This window comes from Emydura macquarii, unplaced genomic scaffold (assembly GCF_026122565.2).
Source record: "Emydura macquarii macquarii isolate MOO-44397 ecotype Brisbane River unplaced genomic scaffold, CSIRO-AGI_Emac_v2 contig_450, whole genome shotgun sequence".
In the NCBI taxonomy this organism is placed as follows: Eukaryota; Metazoa; Chordata; order Testudines; family Chelidae; genus Emydura; species Emydura macquarii.
In genome coordinates, this window is record NW_027130587.1 from 11,069,661 (window position 1) to 11,088,470 (window position 18,810).

At 41.0% G+C, this 18,810-nt stretch overlaps 1 protein-coding gene across 7 annotated transcripts in view; it reads left to right on the forward strand.

Annotated features, from left to right (window-relative positions):
* Positions 1-18,810, forward strand: part of PITPNM3 (PITPNM family member 3) — a 315,040-nt gene that overhangs the window by 255,927 nt on the left and 40,303 nt on the right. For all 7 annotated transcript variants that reach the window (XM_067537998.1, XM_067538000.1, XM_067537997.1 and 4 more), the window contains 3 exons: positions 3,131-3,250; positions 11,881-12,062; positions 15,446-15,618. In XM_067537998.1, coding sequence (XP_067394099.1) covers positions 3,131-3,250; positions 11,881-12,062; positions 15,446-15,618 — 475 coding nt within the window. The remainder of the gene's footprint in view (positions 1-3,130; positions 3,251-11,880; positions 12,063-15,445; positions 15,619-18,810) is intronic.

The window sequence follows — 18,810 nt, forward strand, 5'->3', positions numbered from 1 at the left end:
TCATGTGGTTAATAGAAAGCACTGTTCTGAAAGGTGTGTGAGTCATGGAATTTTTGGTTCATTGGCAATTTTGAAAAGTTAAAAAAATTGGGTCAGACCGAAAACTAAAATATTCAAAATTTTCAGCAAATTGAAAAGTTGGAAAAAACTTTTGTTTTGGGTCAAACAAAATTGAAACACGGCATTGTAAATGTCAAAACAAAATGTTTTGATTTTTTTCTGACTTATTTTTTCTCCCCCCCCCCCCCGACCCCGCAAAGTGAACAATTCAGCAAAACCACCATAATTTCATGAAATGTTTTGGTGTTGCCAAATCCGCATTTCTCACTCGAAAAAGTTTTTCAGCTGAAAAATTTGCCCAGCTCTAGTTGTACCTTCTCTCCAAGACAGTCTGATTCCTGAGTGCTATCTAAATTCGTACAACCCCACTGCAGGTGATGGGAGCGAAGGTACCGAAGAACGTCTCTGATAAGGCCATAGGGAATCAAACATTTAAGTACTGGTATCCCTCTCTCTTGTCACAGTGTCAGTAAACCCACAAGGAGGAAGCATGGTCTTATGATTAAGGCATTTTACTGGGACTCAGGAGATCTGGGTTCAGATCTTGGTTCTGCCACAGACTCCCTTGTGTGACCATGGGCAAGTCACTCAATCTCTCTGGGCCTGATACAAATCCCAGTGAAATCAACTGAAAGACTTGCATCGAGTTCAATGGGGTTGGGATCGCCACTCTCCCATAGCTACCTAGATGAGGTTAATAATACCTCTCTACCTTATTGAGGATACATTTATTACTGAGTGTGAAGTGCTTAGATACATTTGTGATGGTGGAGGCCGACAGATACAGTTGTTTAACATACAGTGAGGTTTCAAAGGCTGTGAAAGAAGAAAAAAAATTTAATCTGAGGGTATAGTGTAATCCTTTGAGGAAAGCATGAGTCTTATTACACAAACAAATATTTTTTTTCATAACAATAATAGGATTATACAGTGGCGCATCAGTTTTTTAAACTAAAATTTGGTTTGGAGCCAGTTTAATATCCATAGTAAAATGTTCTTGCTTGGAGCATTTAAAAAAAAACCAGCCCAGCTACTATGACAGAACATTATTGAAAGGTGAGCTTAAGCTAAGAAAAATTATACCAATTACAGAGATAATTATAAAAACAGATCTCTTCCAGTAGAAATTTAATATAAAGAGGTTTGTTTTTCTTTAGGCCAAAGCCACAAAAAAAAGCCCGCCCCCATTTTTTTAATAAAAATAATTATATAGATATAGATAGATAATTCACAGGGGAGGGTGTAAATTATCTCAGTATGTTTTGCATATTTCCACCAAGCAGGAGATGTGCTGGTGTCATTCTCTGTATTGCTCGTAATCCTCTATTTTGGCAACTGGATAAAAAAATCAAATTCACCTCTAAATATATAGGCACCCAGTTATAAAATATGTGCAGTATAGTAGTGGATAGCAAACTGGACTGGGAGTCAGGCCTTTAGTTCTATTCCGAGCTCTGCCACTGAGCTGCTTTGTGACCTGGGCAAGTCACTTCTTGTGTCAGTGCTGCAGTTTCCTCTCCCACGTTTGTCTCTGTTTATTTGCATTGCAAACTCTTTGGGCAAAGGACTGTCTCTTACTATGTTTTTGCACAGCCCCTAGCACAATGGGACTGTGATCTCCCTTTGAGCCTTTAAGGGGATGTCTACACCTGGAGCCGGTAGTGTGATTCCGGGCTCAAGGAGACTTACATGCACTAGGTCGATAAGAGCTATCGTGCTAAAAATAGACGGTAGCCACAGCGGCAGGAGCAGTAGGAGGGGCTAGCCAGCCAGACTATGTGACCTGCTGAGACCACAGGCGTGTACTCAGGGTGGTCAGCCCCACCTGTCACTCATGCCACCTTAGCTACATTCTGTTTTTAGCACACTAACTCTAATGATACTAATAATAATTGAGATGAGGATTGCCGTGGTAAGGACAATGAGATGCCATTAATCCCCCATAAAACATGCAGATAATGTAGAGTTAAGGTTATGTGTAGCCATGTGGATTTTCAGTTCTTTGTTATGTGCATTGAAGGGAATACTATGAATAAATTAAAAGTGAGTGCATTAGAAATGGGAGTGGTGTGTCAGTGAACTGAGTGTTAAAGGAGAGATGGGCAGGTGATGCAAAATGCAAAAATGTTCAAGGTATCACAAAAAATTCCTTGTTCTGCATTGGGACAAAACTGAGCCCTTCAGACATCTTTTGTGAGGAGGAAAATTAGGGAGAGACAGAATAGAATCATGAAAATGTAGGACTGGAAGGGACCTCAGGAGGTCATCTAGCCCAGTCCTCTGCCCCTATGGCAGGACTAAGTATTATCTAGACCATCCCTGACAGGTGTTTGTCTAACCCAGCTAATAACCTGGTGGCCAGGGCACTCATCTGGGATGTGGGAGAACCAGGTAAGTCCATGTGCTGCCTGGTTCAGAACAGGGAGTTGAATCTGGGTCTCCTGCATCCATTACCACTGGGCTATTGACTATTCTCAGGGACGGGAGGAAAGTCACCCGTCTCTCTCAAGAAATTACATATGTATGTGAAACCATCTGTCCACTGGGCACCTCATTTAACAGTTTGGCTCACTTGCTTTGACCAATGAACCACAGTGTATTTTTCCTTGCAAGTCTCTGCCAGCAAATCAGTTGAGAGCAAGAAGAGAACAACCTACCTGTATTGTGGGGGAGTGGGGTACATTAAATGGACTGAAGCATGCTCAGCCAGATTCTTTAGGGAATCCCACACCCCTTGGGCTGGATCCTGGCTGGAAAGAGCCATCAGGGATTTTGGCTGGTGCTGGGGAGTTCCCATCTGGCGTAAAGCTGATGGAGGCAGTTCCCGCGCACCAGCCTTTCGCACAGGGAGAACGTTTCTGTGGGAGAGGCGTGGCAAAGTGGCTCTGCCTCTCCTGCACAGTAATGGGGTTCACTGGAAACTTTGCAATCCTCGGCAGCTCTCACCTCGGCTGCTGCAGACTAGTCGTTGGCCTCCGTGACATCACTCCCTGGCCTCCTGTTTTGAGTCAGCGGCTCTGGCTGGGTAAATATCACTGCCTGACTCGCACAAAATCTCTTCCTCCTGCAGGTGTGTCTCATCGGTGACTGCGTGGGAGGCATTTTGGGGTTTGATGCCATCTGCTACAGTGCTGGCACCGCGGGTGAGAGTCAGAACAGCAGCAGGAGAGGGAGTCTCAGCAGCATACAGGTAAAACACCAGTGGGTTAATTCCCTGGATGGAACCCAGCTGGCGGTAGGCAGCAGCTGTCCGCGAGAACAAATACAAAGGGTCGGTTGTTAGACTGCAGTCGTCCTGAATATTTCAGCTGTTCTTTTCGAGTAAAAATTCTTCGATATATAGGAAAACTTTCCAACTTCAGGTTTAGGATACTGGCAGGTCATTAACAAACGCTTTATTGGCAAATCCATGGGGTGGGGTCCTGGAGCGCCTTTCAGTGTATCCCTAATTGTGATTTTAAGGCTCACTCTCCCAATAATCTCAGTCAGCTGCTCTCTATGCTAAAATCTGCTGATTTTTCCCCATAGTGTCTGGAAATCTTAATGTTGCTACTGGAGGCCAATGCCGCATTAAGACATGCTCAGAGAGTGTGCTTTAATGGCTGATGGAAAGCACGCCTTGGTTACACTGGGGAATTCAAGTCACCTGAGGAGTGTGTGAACGGACCACTAAGCATACTCTGGAGTCTCTAAATGGATCCTGTTCTAATGAGGAACTCTACATTCAGACAATTTATCGAGACGTAAATCTGCCTTTAGAAAATAGTTTGTGATAGAAAAAGCAGAATCAGTTTTTTATTAGTATAGATTGCATTATTGTATGTACCATTTAAGAAAAAAGGATCAAGGATAAATTTAACTAATCTTACGTAGTCGGAACAAAGTCACTTGGGCCTTCACTGCACATTAATCCTGGGTTCAGTCTCAGGTTTGAGATCAAGCCCTCCCTTCTATCCAAATGCAAATCAGACTGATTCGGGTCAGCAAGCACTCAGGATCTGGATGCTAGGACCCTGCTAGTGGGGTGGTCAGAGCCTAAGTCATGCTGTGACTTGGGTCTAAGCCTTCTTTTGCTGTGTGGACACAGCTCAAGCCGCAGACCCGAGTCAGAAGGTCTGTGTAGTGCAGTACGGATGTGTTAGCACGGCTGTGAGACCCAGATCCAGCAACGCAGCGTGAACACTCAATTACAGGCTTGGAAACATCAAGTCTACAAGCCAGATGTCTCATAAGCAGGTTTATAATGCAGTGTAGACATGGGTTCTATTCCTGGCTTTGCCAAGGGCCTATTATCTGCATCTGGGCAAGATACTTCATCTTTTGGCTCCTCAGTTTCCCTATCTCTAAAATGTGGATAATGAGACTGACTTTTTTGTTCAGCACTTTGAGATCCATGGATGAAAAGTGCAATATAAAAGCTAAATGGTATTTTTATTAAGGAAAAAAAAAAAGGCATCCTCCCCAATACTTGAGGGAAAGGAAATATTCCTAAAACAAATTACCCCATCGTTACATTGCTCACATTTCTCAACAGCTAGCCATTCCAGCATGCACTTAGTGTCCATTCACTCGACATAGTTAAGAAACACAAATCTTAGGTCCCGGTCCTGCAGTTGGATTCTACAAGGGCCAACATGATTCCCATGGCAGGACCAGATCTTGGAAGTGCAAATTATTGATATTCTTTTAAAAACAGAAATATTTGCAGCAGAACAATCACCCTTTGGGCTTGGCCATGTTGCTTGACTCTCATCAATCCCTTTGCTTTATCTTCCCACTGTGTTCCTTTCTTCCTTCTCTCCTTCATTTCCCTTTTCTTCTCTGTATTTACTCCTCAGTATCCCCACTCTTTCTTTTTTTCCTTTCTGTTTCATCCTCTCTCATCCCCCCGTCCCCCCCATCTCCCCCCTGGCAGCAGGAAATATTAAAAAACAAACAAAACCCTTGGGGTGAAATCCTGGCCATATTGAAGTCAAAGGCAGTTACACCCTTGGTATGTCATCATCCTCGATTGGGACTTCTGCCTGGTCTTTACACGCATCAGTGCTTTACAGGTGACTTGGGGTGCTTTAAACGTTTCCCTTTTCTTACACAGACAGATTGAGGGCACTTAAATAGGACCCAATTTGTTCCCTGGAGTAAAAGTTCAAAGCGACTTGTCTGCAGAGTACAGTTGAGCAAAAGAGTCAGGCTAGAGGCATGGCATTTGTCTGAAATTTGGCTGTCTGAGCAGTGCTGGTAGGAGCAGAAGGTCCTTGTATGAGAGGAAAGGATGCTACATTATCTGTGCAGCATTTATTTTTGTTATATTTCACCTGCAAAACAGACTTGTGTAAGATCAACGGAAAGCAACTGTAAGGTACTTATTCTGTTTGATTTAGCACCTGGTCCAGAAAGATGCTCTGAAGCGTTGCAGGTGCTTCAGTGCCTCTCAGGACCAGGGTATGTAAGGAGGACATTGTTGTACATGATATCTCTGTTGCTTGTGACCAAAAGGTGGTACTGGTACTGATGTTGGTTTGCTGGCCTGGGTGGAATATGAGTTTAGTCTACATCATACCAATTGATATCCTCGTTGGGAGACCTAGCACAGAGTGGACATCAGAAGACAGCCCCAGGACCAAATAACATGAGATGAGTCATGTTTTTGTAAAATCTCCAGGGCAGGGATTGTGTCTCGTCTGTGTGTATTGCACTCAGCTCCCCATCCCACTAAGGCCTTTGGGGCTACCTTAATATAAATATTTATTGATGAGAAATGCCTGTGGTTTTACCTCTTCCTGGGATAAATAGAAGAAGTGAGGTTCCTCACTTGTTGTGATGCCTTTTGGTAGCACTAAGTTTACATAATTATTGTTACTGTGGCAGTGTGCGCAATGTGTTGGGTGCCTTCCCAACACAAAACAGGACGCAGTCCCTGCCCCAAGAGCTTATAGTCTAATCAGATGGGTGGCAGACAGATGGTCGGGTAGAGAGGAAGAAACATGAATTCCAAATATTATTCTTCCTTTGAATAACTGTCAGCTGCCCCTCTGCCTATCAATTAACTGGTGTTTCGGTAGAAGTGGATCTTACGGAGGGGTTTGAGAGAAGGGGAAAAATAATTAATTTGTTTGGCCAATCCCAAGGGCATTTGTGAAACGAAATTAATTGGGCTATGAGGATGGGAATCCTATACTCTGAATTGTAACTCAGGGAAGAATTTTATGGCCTGATTATGAACCCTGAAAATAAAATAAAATTAGGTTTATATCGCTCCCCTCATACTCCAGTTATTTCAAAGTGCCTTCTAACAATAAGTTAGAGATGGGACCATTACATTCTCTGAATAGCACACAGCCTTAAGCATTAGAAACTTGTATTATAAGAGGGTATGTTAATATGTGATGGCAATGTAAATAGGGAATTATAATAGAAATACCAATCAAAATTCACCTGCAGCACCACTGGAATGTGCCAATGGAAATTCTCTCCTGTATTTTGGGTTTCAATATGCCCCGAATAACCAAGGGAGAATTATGAGTGTGAACTCTCATCATACACAGAGAGGAATATTTGTGTTCCCATTGCCAATCACGTATAGACCTTATTAGAGCATTATTTGAGGAGTTCACTATACATTCTAAGGAAGTATAGGGAAATAAACTATACAGGACATTCTGCTTTGACCGGATTAATAGTAGTAATAATACCTAGCTCTTACACAGCAATGTACCTCTGTAAATATCAAAGTTCTTTACAAAGGAGGTCTGTACCATTGTCCTCATTTTACAGATGGGGAAACTGAGGCACAAAACAGGGAAGTGACTCAGACCAGTGACAGAACTGGGAATACAGCCCTGTTATCCAGAGTCCCATGCCAGCACCCTCCCCACTAAACATGCTATCTCTTAGAAGTGGAGAATTCTGTTCTTGCTTGCTGCTGCTGTTAAAATAGCATTCTGCAGCATTCAAGGTCTTATTGAAAGACATTTGTATGCTAGGGCTTTTGATTTGAGTCTGAGGGTTTGCTTCCAATAGCAATAAAGGGGTAGAAAGGAGTTTTTTAGGTGGCTGGTTGATTTCTGTTGAATTGATTATTTTAAAGCTGCTGAGATTTAATTGTGTTAGCGGCGTGTTGTGGTGCGTAGAGCTTTGGAGAGTGCTGTTTTAGTTATTAATTATGTTGAAATAATTAAATAGTCTCTTCAGCAATCATCTCAGCTTTCTTCTAACAGAGTATGTTCTGTGATTTCCCCGCCCCCGTCCCCCACAATAGTTGGATTTGTTTCGCAGAACAGTTTCTAAGTATCGTTAAAATAAACATAGCAAATTGGCACAATGTTCTCATGCAGCATTGCAAGACACGAATGGCCATGAATCTGACCCAAGTAATTAAACCAATGAGATTTGAACTCCAGCAGAGCTTTTCAGCTAACCTGTGGAGGCATGAATGTATGTTCTTTTAAATAAAACAAAAAAAACCCCAACTCATACATTAGAATGGTATTAAATTGAACAAGTCAACTTTGCCTTAGCCTCTTTGAGTTTAGGGATTTTGGCACAATAGAGAGTGTCTAAATACTGGTGATGTTATATGCTTCTGCCCTTCTTGACAAATGGATAGAGATACTGGGGCACAAGTGACCCAGAACATAGTTACAATTGCAGAGGACTGGATGGCATAAGGGAATCCATTACTGGGTAATAGAACCTGTAAGTGACCAGTTGATGTCTATCTTGGGTCAGTAAGTGACCAAAATGCCTGTCCTATCTACTGGCTGGTTAGTAACATATGTGAAGTGAATTTGCTCCCAGTTCGAATCCCATTAGGCAGGTTGTCCACGTGAGGAAAGCCAACCTTCCAATGCGCACTACCTGGCTCCCTTGCTTGCCCTATTGAATACGTAAGCAGGCAAAGCTGCCCTCTTAGTGGTCCCTCCTAGGCCGAGTTGAGGCCTTTGCTGGAGAGTGTGGGGAAGTTTACACTGAAGCTACCCATGCTGTACATGTCCTGTGGATAAACAGAAGGCTTCACTGTGTGGCTGTGCGTCTGGCATAATTCACCAGCAATGGATTCAAATTTGAAACAGTAACAGGCTTGTCCACACGCTTGCTGAGAAGCATTTTCCTTGTGGTATATAACTGCCTCAGATTAGTGGGACTATTTTAGCTGCAGTGCCTCAGCAGAGAGACGTTGACTTCAGAACCCCTTAGCTCTGAATTTCTTTCTTTTTGGGGTTCAAAAGATCTAGGTGCCAATCCCCAGACTTCCAGTCTGAGCTTGGGCAAGTCTCTCAATGTCTCTAAGCCTCACTTCCGCATCTGGAAAACGGGGATAGTAGCACTTCCTCTCAACCACCCTTTGACTGTCTTGTCTGATTGGATGGTAAATTCTTTGCAGAAAGACTACTGTCACTATGTTTGTACAGCACCCAGCACAATGTAGCCTTATTCTCAGCAGGGGTGTCTACTGTAGTAAATCATAAACAATGATTTTGAAAACATTTCAGCACTATACCATTATGTCCCCAGGAGGAAGCTGAGGGTAGCAGTGTGACAGAGAACAGAAAGCAGGGGCGAGGGTGAGTCATGTAGAAATGGAGGGGTAGGATTCTGCCCCTCAGAGAAGTCACTAGAAAAAATTCCCACTTACTTCACTGTGAGCAGGCCTGTGGAAGACAGAGAAGAAAATTACTAAATCCCTTCTCCAGCCAGGCTGTTCATTCCTTCCACACAGCCCCCTACCGCCTCAAAATGTCATCTGAAATGCATGTGCTTTGGAAGCTAGATAAAATCTAATCTAAAAGCTAAGTGGTATTGGGGTTTTCCTCTACTCTGTAGAGCAACAAAAAAATAATTGCAGTACTCTGTTTACTTAGATTAGCTTTTGTCACTAAGAAAAGAGTTTCCACATCTCAACAGGATGCAGCTGAAACAGGAACATCACTCCCAGTAAACAAACACACACAATGGAAATGCCAATTGAACTGTGGCAGTAGCAGTCCTGCAGTGGGAGTCTGGATGCTTTGCCACTCAGTATTGTACTAAGACCATCAAACTGTGCAAATAGTAATCTTGTAATGGTTGCCTTATGACCCAGCGGAAGAAGTCTGGGTACAGGTTTTAATGAAGCTCAGTGGGCAAGTGTGATTACTGCTGCCAATTTCCAACAGACTGAGAAGGCCTTTAACTTCCAGTGCTACTGGTCATTCTTTTACTGAGTATTTTATTGAGCTACTTTGGTGGTAGCACAAAGTACTGTCTAAATATTGCTGAGAACCATGCCAGCAAACATACATAGGATTAAATACTGTTGCTATGTATTCAAAAATCATGAGTCTGGCCCCTAAGAAAAAATGCACATTGGCATAAAAATAATGAGATTTTTTAAAAATGGATTGATTTGACCTTCTTCTGGCTTTTAAAAAAAATATATTTTGCTTTGATGGAGCCTTTAGGCTGCATATTTTCAAACCTCTCTGCAACCAGGACTAGCAACTTATTTTTTTAAACCAAAAATTGAGATTCTGCTGTATTCACCTGACTCCAGGATCAAGGGGCTTAACACAAAATATTACAAGGCTCATGATAAAATTGAGAGTTGGTAACCTGATGTTGTTCTCTGACACTTTCTGCGCAGTGCTTAGATGATGTGACAACGGGCATTATAGAAAACTTATTACTAAATCAAATGTTTAAACGATTTATCCAAAACTCATTGAAGTTAATGAATTCCAGGAGGTATGTCTCGGGCAGTAAATGATTGCTTTCTCTGTGTGTGCACGTATGCTGTGTCTCTCCCACCTTTTGTGTGCAGTGGCCATAAATATTCTCACAAATGAATTTACAGGAAAGAACATTCACCAAAACTGTGAATTTTGAGCAAAGATTGCAGCATATTTGTGGAAAGCAAATTTCCAATTAGTAAATCACAAATACGTTGTCTGTTCACAACACAGTTGCTTGTGGACACGCTATGGAGCAGGAACTGTTCACAGAAGTTATTAGGTAAATATTTTTGAATAACTAGACACTGAGAATCTCTGACTGATTGATCATTCACAAAAATCTTATCAATAGGAATAAAAGAGAGGTTCACAGAGTACTTAGGAGCTGTCAACAGCAATCATTCCTTTGCTGTTCAGAATTGCTGCTTTGTTAAAAAGTGCTGCAAAAGGGACCTGTGAAAGAAATCCAGCCAGGAAACATTTTGACAACAGGCATTTTGGCATTGGAAAATTCACTGTTCTTCAGGAAGAACAGTAAAGATTGTTAAAAATACTTATGGTAGCAAGTTTCACTGTAAGATTGTGTACTGATTTGCTATGCAGATAAGAGATTCAAAGGCAAATTTAAAAAATATAATTGATGGCTTAATAAAAATGAAGTGGGGACTCTGTTCTCAACATTAACCTGTGAAAAGCTCATGTTAAACAGATAAGTTTTTATTTGAACTTTATATCTACCTAGCACACAAACCAGAGCCCACTCCTAGCTGCAGAAGGGGGCTCTCTGTTCTGATCAGCATTCACATCCAGGATTCCTATGGGAAGAGAGACCCTTTGAAATCACCAGCTCCTTTTGTTTGGAACCCTCTCCTCCCCCGCACTCGCAGCTTCTCTACACAGGAACTAAGGGATGGGGCTAGCTATGGCATTACAGATAGTCGCAGTTTGAAGCCAGAAGTGTTGTAAATTACAAAGAACTTTAACAGTGGACTTAGCACTGTCTGAATTTTGTTGCAAGTTACTGTGAGATGCAGTCTACAGGAAAACTTTCCAAGAATGTTATTTCTGATTATTGATGATTTTTCAGTTGTTGTACCACAGGACTCATTGTTTCTTTGATTATGCCAGTACAAAACTAATCTTTTGCAAAAGTCATTAAGATGATAATGTTGGTTATATCATATCAGCCCATGAATGCTAATGGGGCATAATATGAGCTAATAGGATATGGATGAAAACTGATAATTACCCAATTACAAGAGGTTCTGTGTATCAGAAGGTTTTCTCAGTGCACTGTGCCCATTTTCACATGCTTGTAATTCTGTTAAAATAAAAGTTGGGCATTTTCACATGCTCTTGTTTGTTGAAAGCCAGTTTAAAAAAAATGACATTTGATTCAGACACAATAATTGCATAGGACCAAAACCTTGGAGATCTCATGGGTTCACTGCAGGATTCAGCCCATTGGAACTTGCTTGGACAAGCATGGCTTTGCTTGTATGCAATATACTGCCCTTTGGAATGAATGCACGGTCAGAGGAGGGTTTCAGGGGAAAGATGGTTATTAAAAGGAGCTGGGAAAATGAACCATCTGACTGATGTCCAGTGCTATTTAAAGAGGTCTCTGCAATATATAGGCACCAGTGGCCTCACTGTGAATGGCAAGTGCTCGGTATCTTTGAAAATCAGGCCTTTCATCCAGAGGACATAGAAGGCTATTCCATTAATGTACTTCAATGCATTCCATACACTTGAATCAAAACCCCTTATGTTTGTCTATTATTTAGAGAGTAGTCAAAGGGCTGTTGAAGTCAATAGAATTCAGACGTTGGATCATGCCCCACGCCCAGCAGGGGATTATGAAAGTTAAAGCTGTCATACAAGTGACCCTCCCATCAGCTGTCCTTTCCCCCCAGTTTGCATGACACATAGCATCAGGCCCTTTCTCAGCCTTCTTATTCTTACCGTTGTAGAGGTGAAAGGAAACAATTCCACGCTCTCTTGGACAATGCAAGACAAATATACAAATAGACAAATACTGCTTCATATCAGCTATGTTCTATTGTGGTTGCTTTTTTAATCTCCCTTCTGCTTTGTTCATTCTTTGAAGGATAATCCCCTTTTAGCAGAGGATTCCAGTCTGGGTGGCAGCAAACGCCTAAGCAAAAGCAATATTGACATTTCGGGAATCATGGAGGATGAGGAGCCAAGGCAACCGTTGCCACGGAAGCAGAGTGACTCATCCACTTATGACTGTGATACTATATCCCAACATCATGCTTTCCTGTCTAGGTAACTAGTTCTTTGATTCACTAAAAGCATTAGGATTGCAACTGAATGTGGAGTATTAATACAATGAATGCCAGAATAATGATATCATTTATATAACCCGCATAGTATGTATATGCAGACTTAGTTTAAGCGTTTGCAAGCTACTCCAGAAAAACGTAGATATTTAATTTTCTGGGGGCAGGGCATTGATCTGGATCCACTCACGAATTGTTTTAATACAACTTTTTTTGATTGGTGTGAATTTTGAATGCAAAAAGATCACAATTTTTATAATGCAACTCTCACAAATCAAAACAAATAAAAACTTGGCATTTTCTGGAAGTTTTATTATTTATTATTATTTAACCCCATTTAACTTTCATTAGAGGCTTTGCGTTATTCTCCAGAGAATTAGGAAATTTTCTTCTGGTGCTCCCAGCTGTCGACAAACTATTCAAGCTTTTTTGAAAACCTCCGTAAATCTTCAATTGAAATTGAATTTTTTTTTTAAAAGTAATCTTTAAAGGAAGCTTAATTAGCTTTCCTGAATCCTAAAAGAGAAAATTTTAACAATATATCTAGCATGGGAGATTCATCATTTCCTTTGTCTGTCTGTCTCTCTGTCTTTACCTACCTAGTTGACTGCTTGCTTAAGTATCTGTATCCCTTGTGCTTTATTTTTTCTTTCTGTTTGTTCTTTCTTCCTTTATTTCGTTGGGGTGATGCCGATAGAGAGAAAAGCCCCATTGTGTTCTCCCAAGTTTCAGTTCTGTGAGAGCTCAGGTACAGTGCAGACTTGCCACAGTGCTGTGCTCCAGCCTGCCTGTTTTGTCAGTAATAGCTCAAGGTAATTTTATTCTATCTCTTTGGCTGCAGTCAATGCATTCTTTGCTTTGGGTTCCTTGATTATTCTGTTTGGTTTTCACATCAATTTACTGCTGTTCCTTTCTGGATACCCGGTCCTTACATTTTAAAGTACCTTCCTGCTTCAACAAAACAATGTGTCTTTTTCCATTTGTCTGTGACAGAGAATTTGTCAAGAATTCTAGTCCATTGCTTTTAGCTCCCTGTGTTGTGGAAAGAAACTCCCACGCTATCTAATCTGAACTCTCCATTCAAACCATTTATAATAGAAACTGGCTCACCTGAACTAATTTATCAGGTTTTGGCTTCTGATCGCTCTTGCTTAAATTGAAACATCAAAATATTGGCACTCTTCTTTTCCTAATACCTAAAGAATATATTTGCATATTAGCAGCAAAATAAATATATAAAAGAAAATCCCCCCCATACATTATTTATGTTTTCACAAAAGAGAAGCCCATCTTTCTATTTCAAAAAAACATCAGGATAGAAATAAGTGTATGCCTGTGTTCCAGTGACAAGCATTTGATCTTCAGTCTTTGTTCATCAAAAGAGGACAATGGCATGCTACATTCCTAGAGATTTATTAGTTCAGAGAAATATGAAAGGGAACATAATTGAGTGTGAAATGTGAATATAGAGGCTCATTTGATTAGCATTAATTATGTTAAGTGACCAAGTAACACTGAATTATCTTTTTGTTATAATTTTTGCCTGATCTGGCTGATTTAAATAGTAGAATCCAGATATGTTTTAGCTTGGGTGGAGAGGTTGGTAGTGGCAGAAGTGTAGTAAAGAGAAGGGTTCTTTAAAGAAATGTATTTCATACTCATGGGGATAACAAGATAATGAAAAAGAAATAAAACAGTCCTCCTTAAGCCTTCAGCTTTTCAGTTTCTAGATATCTATAATTGTTTTAAGCTGAAAACCACTAAACTTATAAGTACATTTTTGCCTATGCTCAAACCCTCCCTGAAAATGTTACATCCCACTCAGATTTCTGACTCTTTAAACACCAGGTTTGCACTAACCTTTTGAAAGGTAGCATGGAAGTAGCTGGAAATGCACAGACTGAGCGTGAAAGAATATTCTGTTTTGAAATATGTTTTAAAAAATCAGTGTTTTTCCCCATCACATACAGCAATTTAAAAAGTTTCAGTTTTCTAGATATCAGTTACATGTAAGATTATTAAAAATTGTTGTTTGTTAATTTAGAGATGCTATCCCCGTTTGGATAATGAGATGACGAGGATACCTCCTAAGCATGGAAATGTTCTCATTTTGTATACTTTGACATGTTTGTGCTAATTTCTCTGACCTTGTGGTGTGGCAGTGACACAACATGGACCAATAATGCAATGTAGGGATGGAGTGGTAACTCTGCTGCCCGTGCAGATGAGGAGTTTGGCTCCTGGATTCATTCTATTGTGTGCCTATAAACTCGGGGACACTGCAAGGGTGCTAAACTCTGTCCCTAGCAGTTTGGGTTCAAAGTGCCTTGTTTCATCTCGTTCATCCATGAGAAGCTCAGGTATAGCATTGATGGGCTCAAGACAGTACCATTACGTTCTCAGATTGAAAGAAAGGCCTGGTCTTTTGATCTGAGCACAGGACTGTGAGCCAGGCACTTCTGAAATTTTAATCCCAGCTGAGCCACTGACATACTATGTGGTCTACAGTAAATTATTTGAGGACTGATTTTCAAAAGTTGTTAGACACTCAGAACTTCGCTGCAAGTCAGAATGTTCTACACCTCTTAAAATCAGACCCTTGGTTTCTCAGGTCCTGGCATCCCACTATTCTGATTTGGGAGCATTTCACACCAGCTCTGCACAGACATGAATAGCGAAATAAGATGCCAGTCAGTAGAGAATCAGTTTTCTCTTAAAAGAGGATAATGATACTTACCTCCCTCAACTGTTGGTGGTTTTAGGGTTAATATGAAGTTTGTAAATCACTTTGCAGATGAAAATCTATACTGCTGCTTATTATTATTATTAAATAACTAACTGCAAAGTGGGGGTGAAAAGTCGGGGAAACTCTCCTGGACATGAAGATCCTTGTAACACCAAAAACACCCATGTACAATGACATTTTTGGTCATATTATTACACAGCTTGGGTCCATGAAAATTTGCAGCAAACACTTTCAGTGAATTCCTGTATGTGGCTTTAAATATTTGTTTTTTTGGGGGGGAAGTAACCCCCCGCCCAACATAAATAAGATGTGCCCCCACATAGCTGTTTTCTATGCCAAGTATTTTAACTCCAGGGAAATTACTGGTCTTTGAGGGTAGCAAGTTTACTATGTATCTTCATAAGAAAAAAGTCCCACGTAACTGTAACGGAGAAAATGGGAAGCCATTATGCTTAGGGTGGAGTTAGATTATATGAGTGACTCATTATTAAAGCAGAAAATTTGGACCTGCAGACAGAGACTCGAGTTTTCTAAGCAGCCCCTCTTTGCAATAGAGCCTTTGCCCAGCAAGATGGAATGGGACCGCTGGTTTATTGTTAAGTCGATGCATTTTCCTTGTTCAGTATCCACTCGAGTGTTCTGAAGGATGATGCAGACTTTCCGCCTGTGAGCAGCTCCTGTCTCTCGGAAGTAAACCTGGGACGGTTTGAATTTGAAGTTTCAGATTTCTTCCTCTTTGGTTCACCGCTTGGTTTAGTACTGGCCATGAGGAGTACTGTTCTGCCTGGACTGGATGGTAAGTGCTCTTCAAGGTTAGAATACTGGCTGCTTTATGGCCAGTACAGGCAGAGAGATATATACTGTGCCATTGAGCAAAATTAGACATGGGACTGCAGATGAATTCTCATCTGTAGTGGACCAGAATGCTAAAGATCCCCTATAGCAGTAATGTAAATGCTGACTTAAGTTGCTTATGCTGTAGTGTAAGTTGCAAAGCAGTGAAACTCACACTGTTTTGGTATGCTGTATCTGTACACAATGATCCAAATCCTGCTCTCCTGTATACCCATGTAAATCCAGAGCAATTTTAATGAAGCTGGTGCAACTAAGCAGAATATGGCCTTAAAGGGTAACTTACATCATTTTAGGTTTCCATGGGGAGCAAATTCAGCCCCTGATATAAGTGGGCTCAAACTGATTGGGCCCAGAAGTATTGAGGAATGGTGCACATGTAAATTGTAGCCACCTCGCTTAATCTTACACTCTCCTCTGACTTGCTTTTCAGACTGTACACACTTATTTTTGCACTCATTTTGTACATAGATCATGCCAAACTGGGGCATGTTATGGTACTATACCATTTACATCTGTTTTCTGACCCATTCACACCTCATGTGTAACTCACACCACTGCTGGCCATGCATTTCATTGTCATGCTGTTCCGATCATCTATGTAAATGTAAATTCTAGGAACAGTCCCTGAAAAGGTACTGAAAAATCACCTCTGAATTTGGCCCAGAGACTTCTTTGTGATTTGTATCCCTGACTCCAGGTTGCATTTGGATGGATCTGGGTCTTATTTGTGATAGTCACAACCTCTTTTTCCTCCTTTAGTGATGGCCCAATGCTCAGTGAAGTCAATGTTTTAAAAAAAATACACATCTGGATATTTCCACTATTTCTGGTGACTTAACCCATTCTCCTAAGAGACAAGCTGTATCCTTTGAATCTTCACAGTGCTGCAGGTTCTGATAGCATAATACTTACATGCTGTGATGTGGGATATAATGTGTCAAGCTCTGTTGCAGGTGACAAATGTGACGTATCCCTGAGAAGTACCAGGAATACAATTTCTTTTTTTGTTGACAGGTCCATCACACACTCCTTCAAATAATGTCATTTGCAGAAACTTGAAAAATAAGTATGATCTCTGTGATAATGTGAGAGATTGTCATGCAGACAAGTAATATGCATTATCTACCCACTCCCCACAGTAGCTGATGGCTCTAATATAAAGTCCATGTTTGTCTTTCCATTGACTTCAATATGCTTTATAGAAGGCCTTGAAACTCAATTTTAAACCGCTAGAGGTGAAGATAATTAAAAACTATCAAACACACACCGTTGTAATGGTTGCATTTCTCCCCTCACATCTGCGGTGTTGAGTTTGGTTACAACACAGCAGACTGAGAGAGGATTTTATATACACACTCCCACAATGAAGACTTACTGATGGTGTCAGAGAGCAGGAAATGAGACAAACAGAAATTATATGGCAGTGGAATTTGGTTTTGTGTTTTATGATTTTTTTTCGAGATTAACAACATTTACCTATGACTGTTTGGATTTTTTTTAATGCTTCTCAGTTCTGTTTATAGGGCTATTTTGCTAATTACTGCCCTGTGCAGTTCACACATTAAGATAAGGTGAGACAATGGGGATAACAAGCAAGGGGTAGGGGCCAGGGAGGGAAATAGCAATGAGAACATGCGCTAACATCTGGTAGGTGCATGTAAAGCTAGATGGTCTTGAGGGTTAATTTCTGGTATAAGACGCTCCTACTGACTATCCATTACAGCTGCTTAAAAAGTTATGAATGAAACCTTTTGCCATCCAAAAATGTAGTTTTGCAGAAATGTGTAATTTGGTTTCTTGGGTGCCAGATGGAATTTAGGGAGAGAGAGCATGTGCTAGATCCCAGGTCAGCATCTTGACTGTCTGGCCACTGGCTATTCTGGGGTGCACCTCACTGTCTCTTTTTCTTCCATGTTTTTTCACAAAAATTTTCAAAAGCCCTTGGTTTTGTTCTTTGTCAGAATGAAATCAAATGTCAAAACCTGAATGTCTGATTAAACTTAGTTGTTTTCTGGCCACCCTTACTACCTACCTAGCTGTTGCCAGTAGCAAAATATAGGACCCACAAAGACTTTTCTATTGCAAGCCAAGTGTTGTTATTTTACTACCAATCTGATATTTGTACTTTCAAATCTCTTACAATACCCCAGTTTTTATTGGTTTAGGCCCAATCCAGCCATGTATTTAAGATGCTGCTTAACTTTAAGCATAAGAGTAGTTCTGTTGTCTTCAATGGGATTGCACCAGATGCTTAGATGCTTGTCTGTATTGTGGCCATAGTCTTCTAATGTCTATTGCCTTTAGTCCTCCTCTCCTCGTTATCCAAGTACTGTGCTGGAACAGCGCAACCAACATCACTTCAGGCACTTTGGATGCTGAGCGGCAAGATGCTGCTAAATTAATAGGCAGCATTTTGAACTATTACAAATTATTTCTTCCAATTAGCTGTCACTTCCATCCTCCCTCAATCATCCTGAAGGGAGCTACTTTGGAGAGCAGCCTTTCTGACCAGTGTTTCAAAGACGTTTCCAGCACGAGCAGAGTTACATGCAACATGAAATATTGTCAGTCCTCAGAGGGAAGTGTTGTCCGTTCCCACTGTTTGATGCTCAGAGAACGTCCGGCTAGAACAAACAACATACAGCAGACATCAGAGCAGGTCTTGGACGCCCCATGCCTGGGAAACATGGCATTAGACACAGATCATAAACCTGACCTGTTATAAAGTGGGCCTGGGGAAGGGCCAAAGTTTGACTGAAAGACCCCAAAGAAGGCTTTTTATTTAATGACAAGAAACCTGAATGGAACACGTGTTCCACTCCCCCCGCCCCCCAAGTGAGTCAGTGAATGTGGAATGTGATCTATAATGCAATTCACAGTGACACAAAAGATCACTGCTTGCCAGAACTGGATCAAACATGGGTGTCCTCTTAAGGGAAGGATAGTCCCAGAGCATTTTCTAGGGAATAGTCTAGGGAGAGAATAGTTTTTTTTCCTCCAGATAAACTAGAGAGCTCGTTGAAGGGGTGAACTTAAAGCCTACACTGTATTTTAGAAATTTGTCAATGAACCTGTGAGCTACTCGCTGCACCCAAGACTCTCACTCTTGGAAATGCCGGAACGGGGCAAATTT